Source organism: Chiloscyllium plagiosum, unplaced genomic scaffold, assembly GCF_037043375.1.
Source record: "Chiloscyllium plagiosum isolate Xiang-an unplaced genomic scaffold, Cpla_swu_hap1 HiC_scaffold_24, whole genome shotgun sequence".
Lineage (NCBI taxonomy): Eukaryota > Metazoa > Chordata > Chondrichthyes > Orectolobiformes > Hemiscylliidae > Chiloscyllium > Chiloscyllium plagiosum.
In genome coordinates this window covers 52664209-52680809 of record NW_028270162.1, presented here as the reverse complement: position 1 = coordinate 52680809, position 16601 = coordinate 52664209, and the positions used below count along the sequence as shown (strand labels likewise).

The 16601-nt window shown below is 41.1% G+C and overlaps 1 protein-coding gene across 2 annotated transcripts in view; it reads right to left on the bottom strand.

Annotated features, from left to right (window-relative positions):
* Positions 1–745: 745 nt before the first annotated feature.
* Positions 746–16601, bottom strand: part of ufd1l (ubiquitin recognition factor in ER associated degradation 1) — a 32779-nt gene continuing 16923 nt past the window's right edge. For both annotated transcript variants that reach the window (XM_043716060.2, XM_088000181.1), the window contains exons 6-12: positions 14875–14947; positions 14209–14277; positions 11872–11937; positions 10062–10112; positions 6753–6841; positions 3968–4049; positions 746–1130 (exon numbers count right to left, since the gene is read on the bottom strand). In XM_043716060.2, the coding sequence (XP_043571995.2) occupies positions 1056–1130; positions 3968–4049; positions 6753–6841; positions 10062–10112; positions 11872–11937; positions 14209–14277; positions 14875–14947 (505 nt within the window). In that variant the 3' untranslated portion in view covers positions 746–1055. The remainder of the gene's footprint in view (positions 1131–3967; positions 4050–6752; positions 6842–10061; positions 10113–11871; positions 11938–14208; positions 14278–14874; positions 14948–16601) is intronic.

The window sequence follows — 16601 nt, the reverse complement described above, 5'->3', positions numbered from 1 at the left end:
AGGTCTTTTCCCTGAGATGGGGGATGGGGGGCCAAAATTAAAAGGCATAGGTTTAGGGTGAGAGGAGAAAGAGTTAAAAGGGACCTAAGGGACAACTTTTCCCACACGTGTAAGGGGAAATGGAGGAGGCTGGTACAATTACAACATTTAAAAGGATTCTGGACAGGTAAACAAAAATTATGGGTTGAGGGATATGGGCCAAATGCTGGCAAGGGGGACTAGATTAATTTAGGATATCTGTTTGGCATGGATGAGTTGACTGAAGGGTGTTTTTCCATGCTGTACATCTCTGTGACTAACAGCGTGAACTACAACATTTTGAACTCCAAGTTTTTTTTTTAACTCAACTGTACTTTGCATCAATGCTCCAAATCTTTCAATAAGGCAGTTCAATCAAATGACACAATAACTAGCACATTTTAAATTCCTCAGCCAGCTCCATGTCTCATTTCTTCTCAGGAGTTCCCTGATCTTTGGAGATCTTTATTACCCATTCCTCTTCAGGGTTTCAGCATGGGACTGGACTGAGAGTTCAATATACATGATTAATGTTCCTTCTATAACCTTATATTTATCGGATTACAAATTGACATCAACCAACAGTGAACAATGACCTAGATTTATATCACGCACATTCCCAAAGTAAAAATGACTACTCACATCATATAATTTGTGGAACTCTTGATTTTATAGTATTAACTCAGAGCAAGAAGCTATCTTTAAAAAAAAAGCAAATTAAAGCCAATTGTCAGAAAAGTGGTTTACTGAAGGAAAGTGTATCCAGATCAAAAGTTGCATTTGTAAACACCTAATAGTTTTTAAGCAACGTTTTCAGTTGACCTGCTGTGTTGAACTACATTCTCAAACCAGTCACTTCAGTCAAAATCATTCTTTCATGTAAAACCACCAGGTTCACTCCAGTTCGTGGGACAGAATGTAAAGAATTCCATTTGAGACACGCAAAGATTTCTTTGAAGAGATGGGTCAGCCAGTCCTTTCCAGCTCAAGTTTTCATCCTCACACAAACAGAGAAGACCACTCTCCCACCAGGTATTCTAGGGCTTCCTTCCTTTCTTGCGTAAAGACTGTCCTTCTCCAGAGAATGCGATAAACCTGCTGGTCCCAGAATCCTGTACCAACAGAAAAGATCATGAGTGCACCAAGTGATTTTTCCCCAACACAAAATCAGAGCTGAGAATTTTATGAACCTAATGAAACACACACACTGCACTGGAAATATTGCCATGTTGGAGTGTGAATTTTGAACATTTCAACCAATACATGCTGCAACTTAAGTGAAGACAAAAAAGACAACCATATTAACCTGCCTGAAATAAAAGGTTTAATAAACAAAGTTACAAAATACACACTTTACAGAATATGAAGAAATTGGAAGCAAGTTCACAGCAGTAAATAAGTTGTTTCCATAAACTAGCTCATATAGAAAGGAACATCACAATCTGAAAAAGTCATTTTGTTTGCTAGATTTGATGCTACTTTGACATGGTGGTCATTTATAGATGACTTAAATAGCAAACTTGACTAACAAAGGCTACAACAATGAATGTTGACACATGCTTGATGGATGATTAGCTGAGGGTTTTAAACCAACCTATGACATTTATTTGTAGTTTAGTGCTATTAAAGTTCAATGTAGCTGCATTAGACATCAAAGCTATTCTTTGTAAAGATAACAGCTAATTTTAAACTCAATTCAGCTTGGTTACATTTCTTTTTAAAAAAAGGCGGCTTGTACTTCACTTCCCATTTGCAATTTTAACAGTAGTGGGCAGTGGAGCAGATGGCCATTGTTCTCAGAAGCAGATTCCTTCAAATATTTTATGGTCCAGCACCCTCTGTGTTTTAAGATTGCTTTTATTTGTAGCACCTCCAGACAGGGCTTTCCCAGACTTTGGAAACCTAGTATCTGAAGGCAGACTTGAAATACTGGATCGGAAATCATTGTCCCTTTTATAGCACTACTTATGGGCCAAGAGGAGCTTGCAAACATCTGGAATTTGTCTGATGTCTTATCACCCCACAGTCAGATCAAAACCTTCCTGGGACTTCTGTGAATCTCCAGCTGTTGCCTGGAGCTACAAGCCCTATTTTTTCCAATAGCCAGCTGCCTGCAGCTGGGAAACAGATTTTTCTTTAAAATAAAAAAGTTGCTGTTAAACTCGGTAGGACTTCTTGGATATTTGCACTTCCAAATTTCGCACCACAAAATTACCACTGTCCCTTCCCATTGTTTTCATTTAGGCCAAGACCTCTTTGTGCAATCAATTTGTTTTTATACAAGTATCATGCTCAAAACATAGAACTGCAGTGACTATCAATTAGAAGCCATGCAGTGGGACAGTACTTATCAGGTAACGTGCAAATATGAAGGACTACCAACTACGTTATAGCAAGGCAGAATCCAAACTCAGATCTGCACCAAAATGGTGAAGAGGTTCCAACTCTTATTCACAGACTCTTTTCCTTGTTGCAACCAGGTATCATTCATGGAGTTGGATTCATGATTGATCACAACAGACTCCCATTGTGGTATACCAAAGATCAGGGATTGAAATATCAAGTCAGTCAAATGGTTGGTGACCCTTTCAATTTCATGAGATGAATGGCCAAAGACATCAGGCAGGCCATGAGGAAAGGGAACCATTTTTTCACATCTTGCCATAATGCAAAATTTTAGGTTACAGCACAGAATTAGGCTATTCTATCCATCTGGTCCATGCTGGCTCTCTAAGAGCAACACAACCTGTACCACTCCTCTCCCTTTTCTCCAAAGCCCTGCAAAATTCTTACTTCAGGGTAATTAAATAGTATTCTTTTGAAAGCAATTGCATCAGCTTTCACCGTAGTCTCAGGGAGTGCATTCCAGACCATAATCATTTGCTGCATGAAACATTTTTGCTTAATGCTGCCAATGCTAATTTTTAAAATCTACATTAAATTGGAGTCCTCTGGTTTGCAACTCTGCCATGAATCTAAAAACCTTCATCGATTCTCTTTTCAAACTTACCTAATTCAAATCCTAACTTCTCTAATTTATGCTTATCGCTGGAATTATTCTGTTAAATCATTACTTCAGCCACTCTAATGTCTTAATTTCCTTTCTAATATGTTGTGGCCAGAACTGGATAGTATTCTAGTTGAGGTGTAACCATAACCTCCTTGCATGTGTCTTCTGCATCTTTCTTTATACAGTCTCGCATCCTAGATGCCTTATTAACTGCTTTCTTGACCTGTCCTGTCAGCTAAATGATTTGTGCACATACACTGCCAGGTCAGTCTGTTCTTTATAATGTCATTTTAATTTTCTATTTTACATTGCTCCTTATTCTTCCTACCAAAACATAATGATTAGATGCAGTGAATTCCATTGCAACATTCCCCATTGTGTAGGAGATTGATTTTTCATTATTAGTTTAGTATGGTAAAAATCAGTGAATTTATAAATTAGTCTAATATATTATTCTGTCTGTGTACACACTAGTAGTTTATTATCAAATGACTGTTCAGTTTCATTTGACAAAGAAATGATTCGTGGTATCTACCACCCTTGATTCACCAAGTATCCTAAAATGCATCTGACCCAGTTGTGGTGGCTTAGTAATATCGGACTTGGAATACTGAATGCACAAGCTCATTTATCAGCCTGAATACAAAATTTAGTAGAGAAAGAGCGGATTATGATTGACTGAGCTAAAACCTATGGAGAAGTGCAGCTTCAAATCGAATACATCGATGCTGTTCAGTCAAGGTGACACCTTGCAAAGTATGATTGATTTGACTATCAATTAGAAGACATGTCAGATTAGTGGAGAGCAGCACATTTGGCACCAAATAGGATAGTAAGATCAGCTCCATTATATAATTATTTACTACACATGAACATGTTCTTAGGTGCCACTTTCAATTTAACATTTGAAATATATTTATCCCAGTGTTATTCACTCACCTCCTCTATTCGCTTAGGCTGTGGTCGGGAGTTCCTGATAAAGGTGATTTTTCCTAGTTTGAATTCGTAGTTTGGGATTCCTCTGTGAGAAAATGGTTTAAATAAAATGTTGGTCTGCAGTTACCATTAACTAACACTGTTCAGAATTCTGAACATGTACTGGTCTTAAGCATTTTTCACATGATTGTAAATTTACACTGTCCTCGAGTCATTTAGTCACCATTTAAACAAACATCCCAAATTCAGCCTTGGCCTAATAGTAGCCAACCATGTGTCCCTCCATCGAAGAGCAAGGCACAGGTCAACCCTACTCCAGAGACTGAAGTGAAACTTTGACTGATACTTTAATGCTGTACTGAGGAATTCTGCACTACTGAAATTGCCACTTTCTGGGGTGATGTGTTAAAGCAAAGTCCTATCTTCTCTTAGGAGGACATAAAAGTATTCACAGACAAAAACAGTATAAAGTACAGAGAGCTTTCTTGGTCAGCAGATGCTTAACCCAACTATATAACCAATTTCCATTAGTATCTCTTTGTATAGAGTCATGCGCCAACCAGCCATCCCAATCTAACCAAGTCCCATCTACCAGCATTTGGTCCATATCCCTCTAAACTCTTCCTTTTAACGTACCCATCCAGATGCCTTTTAATTGTTGTAATTGTACCCACTTCCTCTGGCAGCTTGTTCCATACATGCATCAACCTCTTTGTGAAAAGGTTACCCCTCGGGTCCTTTTTAAAATCTTTCCCTTCTTACCTTAAACCTATACCATCTAGTTTTGGGACCTCCCACCCTAGGGAAAAGACCTTGGCTACTGACCCTATTCATGCCCATGATCTTACGATCCTGTATAAGGTCACCCATCAGCCTCGGACACTCCAGGGAAAAAAGCCCCAGCCTATTCAGCCTCTCCCTATAACTCAAACCTCCCAGTCCTGGCAATGCCTTGTTAATCTTTTCTGCACTCTTTCCAGTTTAACAACATTCTAAAATCAACTTATTCGGGTATATAGGTAGCCATCACATCCTGAGGTGAGGTACAACTTGAACCAGACTTTCTGATCCAGATGTAGGGTCACAACCAGTACACCACAAAAGCCGGAGTGTCTCGTTATATCTGCTTGAGTGAATCCCCGAATAATGCCCTCCATCTACGCATAATTAAATACAATCAATATAAAATTTACAGTGTTACTAAAGCAGTTTAGTAGGTAATTCATTTGTATTATGGGACCTTGCCATGCACTAGTGGTTACTGCCATTCACACTTTAAAAGTAACCCATTGACTAAGATCTTTACAATATAATATATTATAGATTATGAAACATGCTACATAAATGCAAGATTCAGTTCTCTGTATAATCGTTATCCACACCTTTGAGCATTGGCAAGTTTGGATCAGGTTGCAGATAGTGTTGAAATAAAACAAAGCAAAACAAAAAATACCAAATAGACTATTCTACATGCAATTTACCAACTTTATCAGTGCTTAGATACTTGGGAATAAATCACCTGAATTCTCATTCCTAGGTGATACACAAGGTGGTAATAAAGGAGGGGATCTGCATCACATCCCTATTTTCCTTATTCTGATGAGAAATTAGATTGACTTTTTCCAGTTCATCCTAAAAACATTTCAAATTTTTTAGTCATTCTCACTGCTCACTTTGTACACTTTCAATTTTGTCAATTTTTTTTGACAGTATGTACAAAACAATTGTGTATTGTTCCAAATGTGATTTAAACTGTTTGTCAAGATTAAAATTATCTTTTCTAAAAAGTGAATGACTCCACAGATATACATTTCAGGAGGTCTCGCTTAAAGTCAATGCGAGGCTTTTGAATATCCACATAATGTTCAAGGCAATTAATATAACCATTTATATTAATATTCATTTTTCAGAGAAATGTTGTCAAATATAGTCAAAATATATCTGGTCTCACAACAAGATTTAAGTCACTTTTTAGTCCAGTGAGAGTGATAGAATTTGTATGAATGAATAGAACAATTCTGTACATGTTAACTCCCTTTTCTCAGAAGAAACACTTTCCTTCTTCAAGCCCGTAGTCATGTATCTGTAACAGCATTTTTGCTCTTGGGACTTGATTATTGCCCATTCCTAACTACCCTTGAGCTGATGGTGGTCAGCTGCCTTCTTGAACTGCTGCAGACCATATAGTGCATATACACCAATAGTGGTGTTGCTTGCTTTGCCATTTCAGAGGGCAGTTATGAGTGAACCACATTATGTAGGCCTGCTCATGTAAGAGCGGCTGATTTCTTCTCAAACATCAGTAAGCCAATTTAACAACAATCCACTATTCACTCAGTCATTAAAGCACACTCCTTCCTCCGAAATTTCAACACAATTCTTAACAAGACTAGCATTTTATTACCGATTTATTAATTAATTTCTCCATAGTTACCATGGCAGAATTTGAACTTATGTTTCTGGAACATTTTGTCAGGTCTCTGATTATAGATTGCAGCTATGGTACCATCCATTACGTTAACAGAGACAGAGAGAACACAAGAGAATGATACATAAGGCTCCAATTATTAGATTCCTTTAGAATCATTGGTAACTCCAGAGCAATTACAGATGGGCAATAAATGCTGGCATACCAGTGACATCTACATCCCATAAACAACTAACAAAAAGTTAAAACTACAGAGCACAAAAACTCTAGAATAGTCAACAAGAACAGCCAACGTTGCTGAATATATATCAGCAGCAGGAGGTAACTTTCTGAACACTGGATACACAATCTGACACGAACCTTTTAATATCTTCTGGGTTGATTTGTGCTGGACTGGGATCAACTCCTTTCTTCTTCCCATCTAGCCGATTCCCAGCACCAGTGAATGCCTTGAGAGTACAACAAATCATGATAACACATAACTATCTTAATTATAGGATCTCAATCACCCAATATAATGCACTGGCTTTGAGAATACTGATCTCCATGCATTGTTGATTCAAAAGTCGGAAATTTGGAGAGAAGAAAGTTGAAGAGGGGCTTGGTTGTTCCTATGTGGGTGATTCAAAGTTTATGTATTTTAATCCATTGACCGGCAGCTATCACAAAAGAACACAATGTGCAGAATTGGTTGAACAGTCAGCTATAGCTTATTCTAATTAGTATTGCAAAGTTTGTTGTTTGACTCTCCCTCATTTTATAGAATCATATAATCCCTACAGTATGGGAGCACAAGGACAGAACCCCCCCAGTCCTCACCTTCCACCCTACCAGCCTCCGCATCAATCGCATTATCCACCAACATTTCCACCACCCACAAAAGGACCCCACCATCAGGGATATATTTCCCTCCCCATCCGCTTTCCGCAAAGACCATTCCCTCTGCGACCACCTGGCCAGGTTAATGCACCGCCCTTCACCCCCCCCCCCCCCCCCCCCCACAAAACAAGCCACCCTCCCCTTCCTGGCACCTTCCCCTGCCATCACAGGAATTGCAAAACCTGTGCCCACACCTCCCCCCTTACCTCCATCCAAGATCTCAAAGGAGCCTTCCACATCCCTCAAAGTTTCACCTGCACTTCCACATGTCATTTATTATATCCATTGCTCCAGATGCGGTCTCCTCTATGTTGGGGAGACTGGATGGCTTCTCGCAGAAGGCTTTACAGAACATCCTTGGGACACCTGCACCAATCAACCCCACACCGCCCCGTGGCTGAACATTTCAACTACCCCTCCCACTCTGCAAAGGACATGCAGGTCCTGGGACTCCTCCATCACCACACCACGCCTGAATTAAGAACACCTTATCTTTCGCCTCAGGACCCTTCAACCCCAGGGCATCAATGTGGACTTCACCAGTTTCCTCATTTCTCCTCCTCCCACCTTAAACTTTCCAGCTCAGCACAGCCCTCATGATCGGTCAATCTTCCTTCACACCTACCCTCTCTACCCTCCTCTCTGACCTATTACCTTTATCTCCATCTTCATCCACCTACTGCATACTCAGCTACCTTCTCCCCAGCCCCACACCTCTCCCATTCAGCTCTCCATCCCAGAGGTTTCCAGCCTCATTCCTGATGAAGAGCTTCAGCCCAAAACATTGATTTTCCTGATCCTCGGATGCTGCCTGACCTGCTGAGCTTTTGCAGCACCACACAACTCTGATCTCCAGCATCTGCAGTCCTTACTGTCTGAAAGCAGGCCATTCAGCCAATTGAGTTCACCATGACGCTCCAAAGAGCAGCCCACCCACAGCCAACCCTATTCCTGTAACCGTGTTTCCCATGACTAATGCATCCAACATGATGGGCAATTTAGCATGGCCAATCCACCTAACCTGCACATCTTTGGACTGTGGGAAGAAACCCACACAGATACAAGGAGAATGTGCAAACTCCTAACAGAGTCACCCAAGGGTCGAATTGAACCCAGGTCCCTGGTGCTGTGAGACAGCAGTGCTAAGTACTGAGACACCGAAGGTCCTTTAGCATGTTTAGACTTTGAGACTGGTTGAAATGACATTGTGTTCTAAATATATGGAAAACATTGGGAATGTTACGTTTCCTACTATTCTCTAGAAGCCCCCAAGGTGGTAGTGCTGGCGCTAGCCAGGGGCATTGACCCCCATAATTAAGGAGGAATGTCATCAATCTTGAAGACTGGCAAATATTCCATCAAACATCTGACTTGAGCATTTTAAAGACACCCAATCTTTACTCTAGCAGTCACTGCATCGATACAGCTACTTTAGTTCATCATCTGCATATCCATAAATATCAATGGCAGGGAAATGGGCAATAGCAATGGGCTTTCTCTCTTTTGAGATTGTTATTCAGTTCTGTTGTTAGGGGATACACACTGCTTCAGTCACAAGGGTTACATATTTAGCAGAACGGTGGAATTGTCAGTGCAATGGCCCGTTGCTTTGCTGATTTAGGGATGGCAATTAGTAAAAGGTGACTGGACTAAGAATCCAGTCCAAGAAACCTAGCAGATCCTTGGGCTGTGGTGACTGTTGTCTGACAAATGCAACCATTCTCCTTTACAACCTGTTGAAATCTTGCTGAACATAAAAATTCTCTTGGAACCGCAGCAAGAATTAGGTCAATGTGTTAGACTCAGCCAAAGAGTTTGAGAGAGAGGGGTACATTCGCCATTTCTGGCAGCATTCAACTCATGCACCATAGTTGATCAAACCTGTGATGGAGTTAGGACCAGAAAGTAAGAATCACTTAATGGTATGACTCATCACTCAATGTGATGCACTGGCCTCATACTGGGGCCAAAGTGTCAGACTGGGTGAAGTACCAGCCCCAACAGAACGCCAATATATGATGAGACATTAGGTGGCTGGATGAAATTTATCCAATTTTTGCAATACTTCTTTTAAACTGAAATAGTCAATAATTAACAATATAAAATTTTTTCTGGCACGTAGGAGTCAAAATTTTTGTTTGATTCTGGACAAACTGAAGAATCTAAGTAGGCAGCTTGCAAATCTTAACAATAGGCAAGAAGCTGTTATAAAAGAACTGAGGTTGATACTGTAACAAGTGCTGAATTACTAAATGCATCTGAAAGTCAATTCTGAGAGTGTAGGTTAAGAATTGCAATGTTCTTGACATGAGACAGAGAAACACATTCTACGGCCAAATATTGAACTAAGCTGACTTTAAAAATAAATACAAAAAAGTGCATTTCGTATCAGCTTTGAACAAGGATTCTTGAGGCATACTATCGTTTTCAAACACTGTAAAAGAAACTAAATGGGGGGGGCAAACGTTATACTCTAAAGTACTTCCTAAATAGCGTTTGCCAATTTTTGGCCTGACTAGGTTAAAAAATACTTGCTTAACCTCAAGGCAAGAACAGATAGAGACAATCTTCAAATTTGGGGAAGTGGGATTCTTAAAACAAATCTAAAATACCAAATTTTCATGATAACCCGGGATAAAGGGGTTACAACAGAACATCCTGAACAATCTGGAGCCAGACTGAATAGGTACTGTAAAATGGAAAGTCAGCCAGTTTAATAAATGCACCATAACTAAAATTGAATCCTCAGTTTCTAATGCAAGACATGGATGTATTTTGTTTTCTACTTACCCTGAAACCTAAATCAATTGGAACAAAGGCAGTGTGGTCAGACTCTATATCCTAGAAACAAAACAAAGATGATCACATAAAACAGTAAATATAAATGACGTTAAAATTGGTATGGGATGGGTTGACCATGGATTGGAAGTCTGCACAATGGCCCAGTCTACCCTTACTCTAAGGCTCAAATTGACCTTGCTCCCTATAGTGTAAAACTGGCTAAATTACTATACCTACCAGTAATTTGTACATAGTCAAAGTAATTCCAACTCTTTAGCATCATATATATTACTACAGTATATCATAAAGTGACTTTATGCAAAGTAATCTGAACAAATTGCTTAATGTAAAATTAACTTGGTAATACAGAACCTGAGTAGAGTATCTTTGAAAAAAATCTGTTGAAGCTTTTTGTCTTGTATTCATCAGGACAAAGTGAACAATAATTTATAATGCATGAGAAGAAAGTGATGTTTGGTTGGCAAGTGGACTCTGATTGGTAGAGGTATTGCCATGGTGAACTTACCAGTGAACAGTTAACTACCATACTTTTATTAAATTCAAACCTGGCAAGTCAACAACACACTTGGAAGTCAACATTGGGAAAACTAGAATAACAGGGAGAAAGGAAGGACTGCAGATGCAACAGACGTCAGAGTCGAAAAGGATGGTACTGGGAAAGCACAGTAGGTCAGGCAGCATCCGAGGATCAGGAGAGTTAATGTTTTGGGCATAAGCCCTTCATCAGGAATGTGGAAGGGGAAGGTACATGAGAGATAAAGAAGGGCTGATGGGGGTGGGGTGGGGCGGAGGGAAATAGGTGGGAGGGCGATTGGTGGATGCAGGAGGGGAGTAATTGTGATACATCCGTACAGAGGGTGGAGTGGATAGATGTGAAGGAAAATGGACGAAGATGGACAGGTCAAAGTGGACAGTGCAGAGTTGAAGGGTTGATTCTGGGATGAGGTGGTGGGGGTGTGGGGTGGAATGGGGAAGATTTGGAAACTACTGAAGTCGATGTTGATGCTGTGTGGTTGAAGGGTACCCAGGTGAAAGATGAGGCATTCTTCCTCAAGTTGACAGATGGCTTTCATTTGGCAGTGGAGGCAGCCCAGAACTTGTGTGTCCTTGGCGGAGTGGGAGGGGGCAGGTAAAGTGGTTGGCCACAGGACAGTGGGAATGTTTGGTGCTTGTGTCCCAGAAATGGTCTCTATGGAATGCAGATAGTGGTGGGAGGGAAATATATCTTTAGTGGTGGGGCCTGACTGTAGGTGGTGGAAATGGTGGAAGATAGTGCGCTTTCTCTGGAGATTAGTGGGGTGAAAGGTGAGGACCAGGGGGTTCTATCCTTATTCTGGTTGGAGAGGTCAGACTTGAGGGCAGAGGTGAGGGAAGTGGAGGTGATGTGCTGGAGGGCATTGTTGAACACGTGGGAAGGGAAATAAAATGAGGATAAGCAGGCATACATAATCTATGGCTAATAAAGAAAGAACTTCTTTCTTGGATGCTGAATTGCACAAAGCTCCAAATCACATTTGGATACCATTGAGATACACATCCAGAAATTCATTCCACTAATATTCACTAACAGAACCAGCAATGGAGTAACTAGTGGCCAAGTGTGTCAATGCCAAGTTTCAAATTAAGTAACTCTTTGCATATTGTCTGTGAATACTTTGTTTTAAACTGGAATGTGACACAAATGCATGACACATACTATGTAATCAGAGAAAATGAAAGTTTCAGCATAGATAACAACTGGTTGAATTTCTGACTAAACCTGAATGATGGAAAATATTTAGCTACAGTAATTTCATACCGAGGAGTCTTCAGGCTGATAATGTCTCTCGGGCTCTTTATACCCCAACGGAGCATCAAAATCTACCTACACATGAAACAAAGAAGATGAAAAGTGATGACTTCTGATACGAGACAAAGAGAGATTAATACATTAAAAAAGTGTTACAACTCAATTGGGGAGAGTGCACCAATAATCAAGCCCCACTATTCCACAAGCTCTGACAAATGCATAATGATCCAATTAAAATACTAAGATATTAATTGCCCAACACATTGCTGTTCAGGACAAAAGTTATTCAGATCAGGTTTTGACATTAATAGGTAAGTTATTATTGATTGAAAACAAACTATTCTTTACAGAATGGTAAAAAAAAGATGCATAACGAATTTACTACTTTGTAACTTTACACTGTACTCTTAAAACCACAAGCGCACACACACATTAAATCAGAAACAATTCAAAAGTGGACAGTTTGACACAAACACTATCGGTGGAAAAATATGAATAGCTCGGGCCTGGAATGCACTGTGTGGAAGTTTGGTGGAAGCAGAGTCAATTGAGATCTTCAAGAGGGCAGAAGATTATTATTTGAATAGAAACAATGTACATGGATATGGTAAAAAGACTGGGAAATGGCTTAAAGTCATACAGCTTGCTGGAGAACTGGTGCAGAGGCTAGATTAGAATGGTGCTGGAAAAGCACAGCAGGTCAGGCAGCATCAGAGGAGCAGGAAAATCGATGTTTCGGGCAAAAGCCCCTCATCAGGAGGGAGGCAGGGTGCCTGCAGAGTGGAGAGATAAATGAGAGGGGGGTGGGGGTGGGGGAAGGTAGCAAAGAATACAATGGGTGAATGGTGGTGGGGATGAAGGTGATAGGTCACAGAGGAGGGTAGAGTGGATAGGTGGAAAGGAAGATAGGCAAGCAGGACAGGTCGTGAGGGCGGTGCTGAGCTAGAAGGCTGGGGTGAGGCGGGGGAAGGGGGAAAATGAGGAACATGGTGAAATCCACATTGATGCCATGGGGTTGAAGTATTCTAGAGGCGTAAGATGAGGCATTCTTCCTCCAGGCGCCGGGTGGTGAGGGAGCAGTGGTGGAGGCGGCCCAGGACCTGCATGTCTTCAGCAGAGTTGGGGGTGGGGGGGGGGGGGGGGGGGAGAAAGAGTTGAAATGTTGGGCCACAGGGCGGTGCGGGTTAATCTTCAAGGGGTGTCCCGGAGATGTTCCCTGAAGTGCTCTTCTAGGAGGCGTCCAGATTAGATTAGATTACTATTCTAGATTACATTACAGTGTGGAAACAGGCCCTTCGGCCCAACAAGTCAACACCGACCCGCCGAAGCGCAACACACCCATACCCCTACATTTACCCCTATACCTAACACTACGGGCAATTTAGCATGGCCAATTCACCTGACCTGCACATCTTTGGACTGTGGGAGGAAACCGGAGCACCCGGAGGAAACCCACGCAGACACAGGGAGAATGTGCAAACTCCACACAGTCAGTCGCCTGAGGCGGGAATTGAACCAGGGTCTCTGGCGCTGTGAGGCAACAGTGCTAACCACTGTGCCGCCCAATGTAGAGGAGACCACATCAGGAGCAACGGATACAATAAACGATATTGGTGGATGTGCAGGTTAAACTTTGATGGATGTGGAAGGCTTTTTACCTGGAGAACTGGTGCAGTCATGCCGGGCCAAATGGCCTTCTGTGCCGTAACAATTCTGATATTGTGGGTTTAATTGCTTTTAAACAACATTAACTCTGATGGCAGACGTTGCCTCACAAAAAATTTGGTTTATTCTATCCTCTCTAAGCGGAAAAATGTGCAAATACTAATATTTCTGTCGCAGCTATGTCCCCTGGATATCCAAAGGTACTTCATAACCAACAAATTACTTTTCATACACAGTCACTGTTGTGACATAGGCTAACTTCACAGCCAAATTAACACAGTGAGGCCCTACAACTAGCAATGAGATAAATCACTAAGTAAACAATTTTACTGGTAACGTTAGAAGAAATTTTGGGAGAATTTCCTAGCTCTTACATTTGCCCATAGGATCTTCTGTATATCCAAGACAGCATATGAAATCTCAACTGAAAAGTGAGATCTTCAATAGTACAGCACCTCCTCAATAACACTCAAATACCAGTTGAGATTCTATGCTTGATTGTTTCAGTAGGGCAAGAGTCCCTTGACTCTTCGCAACAAATTTAATAACCTTATAGATCACCTAGTAGGGTGGCAAACACATCAGCAGATAAGGCAGGCACCATCGCATGAGCACATTTTGGAATTTCAAAATTAGTTATACCAGGAAACAAAAAACTTGGAGCTAAATGATTAAACTTACATTCATATCACACTCGATGATGGAAACAGCTTTATCTGGTTTTGTTTCCATGACTCGAAGCTCATAGATCTGAAACACACAAATTCTTCAAAAGCCTTTCCTATATTTACAGATCAAATTGACACAATGCATTAACATCTCCTTACTACATGTGAAATATTACATTGAGCTTGTAGAAGTAGATGCATTATGTATCCCAATACACAGACAGTAGCATTAGAGTCCCTACAGAATTAAAGAACTCCGACAGTGTGGAAACAGGCCCTTTGGTCCAACAAGTCCACACCAACCCTCCAAAAAGAGTAACTCACTCAGATCCATTCCCCTCCCCTATTATCCAACATTTACCCCTAACTAATGCACCTAACCGACACGTCCCTGAACACAATGGGCAGTTGAGCATGGCCAATTCACCCAACCTGCACATCTTTGGATTGTGGGAAGAAACTGGAGCACCCAGTGGAGTGGGAAGAGAGAGCGAGAGATGGAGCTTTTAACTCTCCAAACTGACTGAAATCACAGCATGCTTACTGCACACAACCCTTTATATTTCTAGTGCTAAAAATTAAGCAAGTTATAAATTTGAACTTATATTCAGGTATCCCTAGTGCAATATTCACACCTTAGAAACAGTCAAGTCCTACCCATTCAGCACTGACTACTCACCTTCTCATTATAGTTGATAGCAATGACATCACCTGTAGTTAAGCAGGCAAAGTTCCTCAAGGCATTTTCCAATCTGAGAGGAGAATGTTAAGAAATCACTCAGAACACAGGCATTAGACAAAGTACCAGGAAATTCAATGACCAATTTCACCAATGAAGTAAGGTACCGTACTCAGTTCTGTAGAATCACAATTCCTAGAGTGTGGAAACAGGCCCTTCAGCCCAAAAGTCAACACTGACCCTCTGAAGAGTAACCCATTCAGACCCATTCCCCTACCCTATATTTACCCCTGACTAATGCACCTAACCTACACATCCCTTAAGACTATGGGCAAGTTAGCATGGCCAATTCACCGAACCTGCACATCTTTGGACTGTGGGAGGAAACCAGAGCACCCGGATGTAGAGGCACAGGATGTAGAGGTTATTTCACATAGAACAAATGCTGTTAATATGTTTATTTTACTTTTGAATACTCATACAAAAAAAATGAATCTAGTTTACAGGTGCTTTTAGTACAGCAAATGGTACCAACGAGAATCCAGAAAAAGTATATTCCTGTCAGGGTGAAAGGAAAGGCTGGTAGGTAAAGGGAATGCTGGATGACAAAAGAAATTGAGGGTTTGGTTAAGAAAAAGAAGAAAGCTTATGTAAGGTATAGACAAGATTGCTCGAGTGAATCCTTAGAAGAGTATAAAGGAATTAGGAGTATACTTAAGAGGGAAATCAGGAGAGCAAAACAGGACATGAGATAGCTTTGGCAAATAGAATTAAGGAGAATCCAAAGGGTTTGTACAAATACATTAAGGACAAAAGGGTAACTAGGGAGAGAATAGAGCCCCTCAAAGATCAGCAAGGCGGCCTTTGTGTGGAGCCGCAGAAAATGGGGGAGGTACTAAATGAGTATTTTGCATCAGTATTTACTGGGGAAAAGGATATGGAAGATATAGACTTAGGGAAATAGATGGTGACATCTTGCAAAATGTCCAGATTACAGAGGAGGAAGTGCTGGATGTCTTGAAATGCATAAAGGTGGATAAATCCCTAGGACCTGATCAGGTGTACCCTAGAACTCTGTGGGAAGCTAGAGAAGTGATTGCTGGGCCTCTTGCTGAGATATTTGTATCATCGATAGTCACAGGCGAGGTGCAGGTTGGCAACGTGGTGCCACTGTTTAAGAAGGGCGGTAAGGACAAGCCAGGGAACTATAGACTAGTGAGCCTGACGTCAGTGGTGGGCAAGTTTTAGAAGGAATCCTGAGGGACAGGATGTACATGTATTTGGAAAAGCAAGGACTGATTAGGGATAATCAACATGACTTTGTGCGTGGGAAATCATGTCTCACAAACTTGATTGAGTTTTTTGAAGAAGTAACAAAGCGGATTGATGAGGGCAGAGCAGAAGATGTGATCTATATGGACTTCAGTAAGGCATTCGACAAGGTTCCCCATGGGAGACTGATTAGCAAGATTAGATCTCATGGAATACAGGGAGAACTAGCCATTTAGATACAGAACTGGCTCAAAGGTAGAAGACAGAGGGTGGTGGTGGAGAGCTGTTTTTCAGACTGGAGGCCTGTGACCAATGGAGTGCCACAAGGATCAGTGCTGGGCCCTCTACTTTTTGTCATATACATAAATGATTTGGATGCGAGCATAAGAGGTACAGTTAGTAAGTTTGCAGATGACACCAAATTTGGAGGCATAGTGGACAGCGAAGAGGGTTAC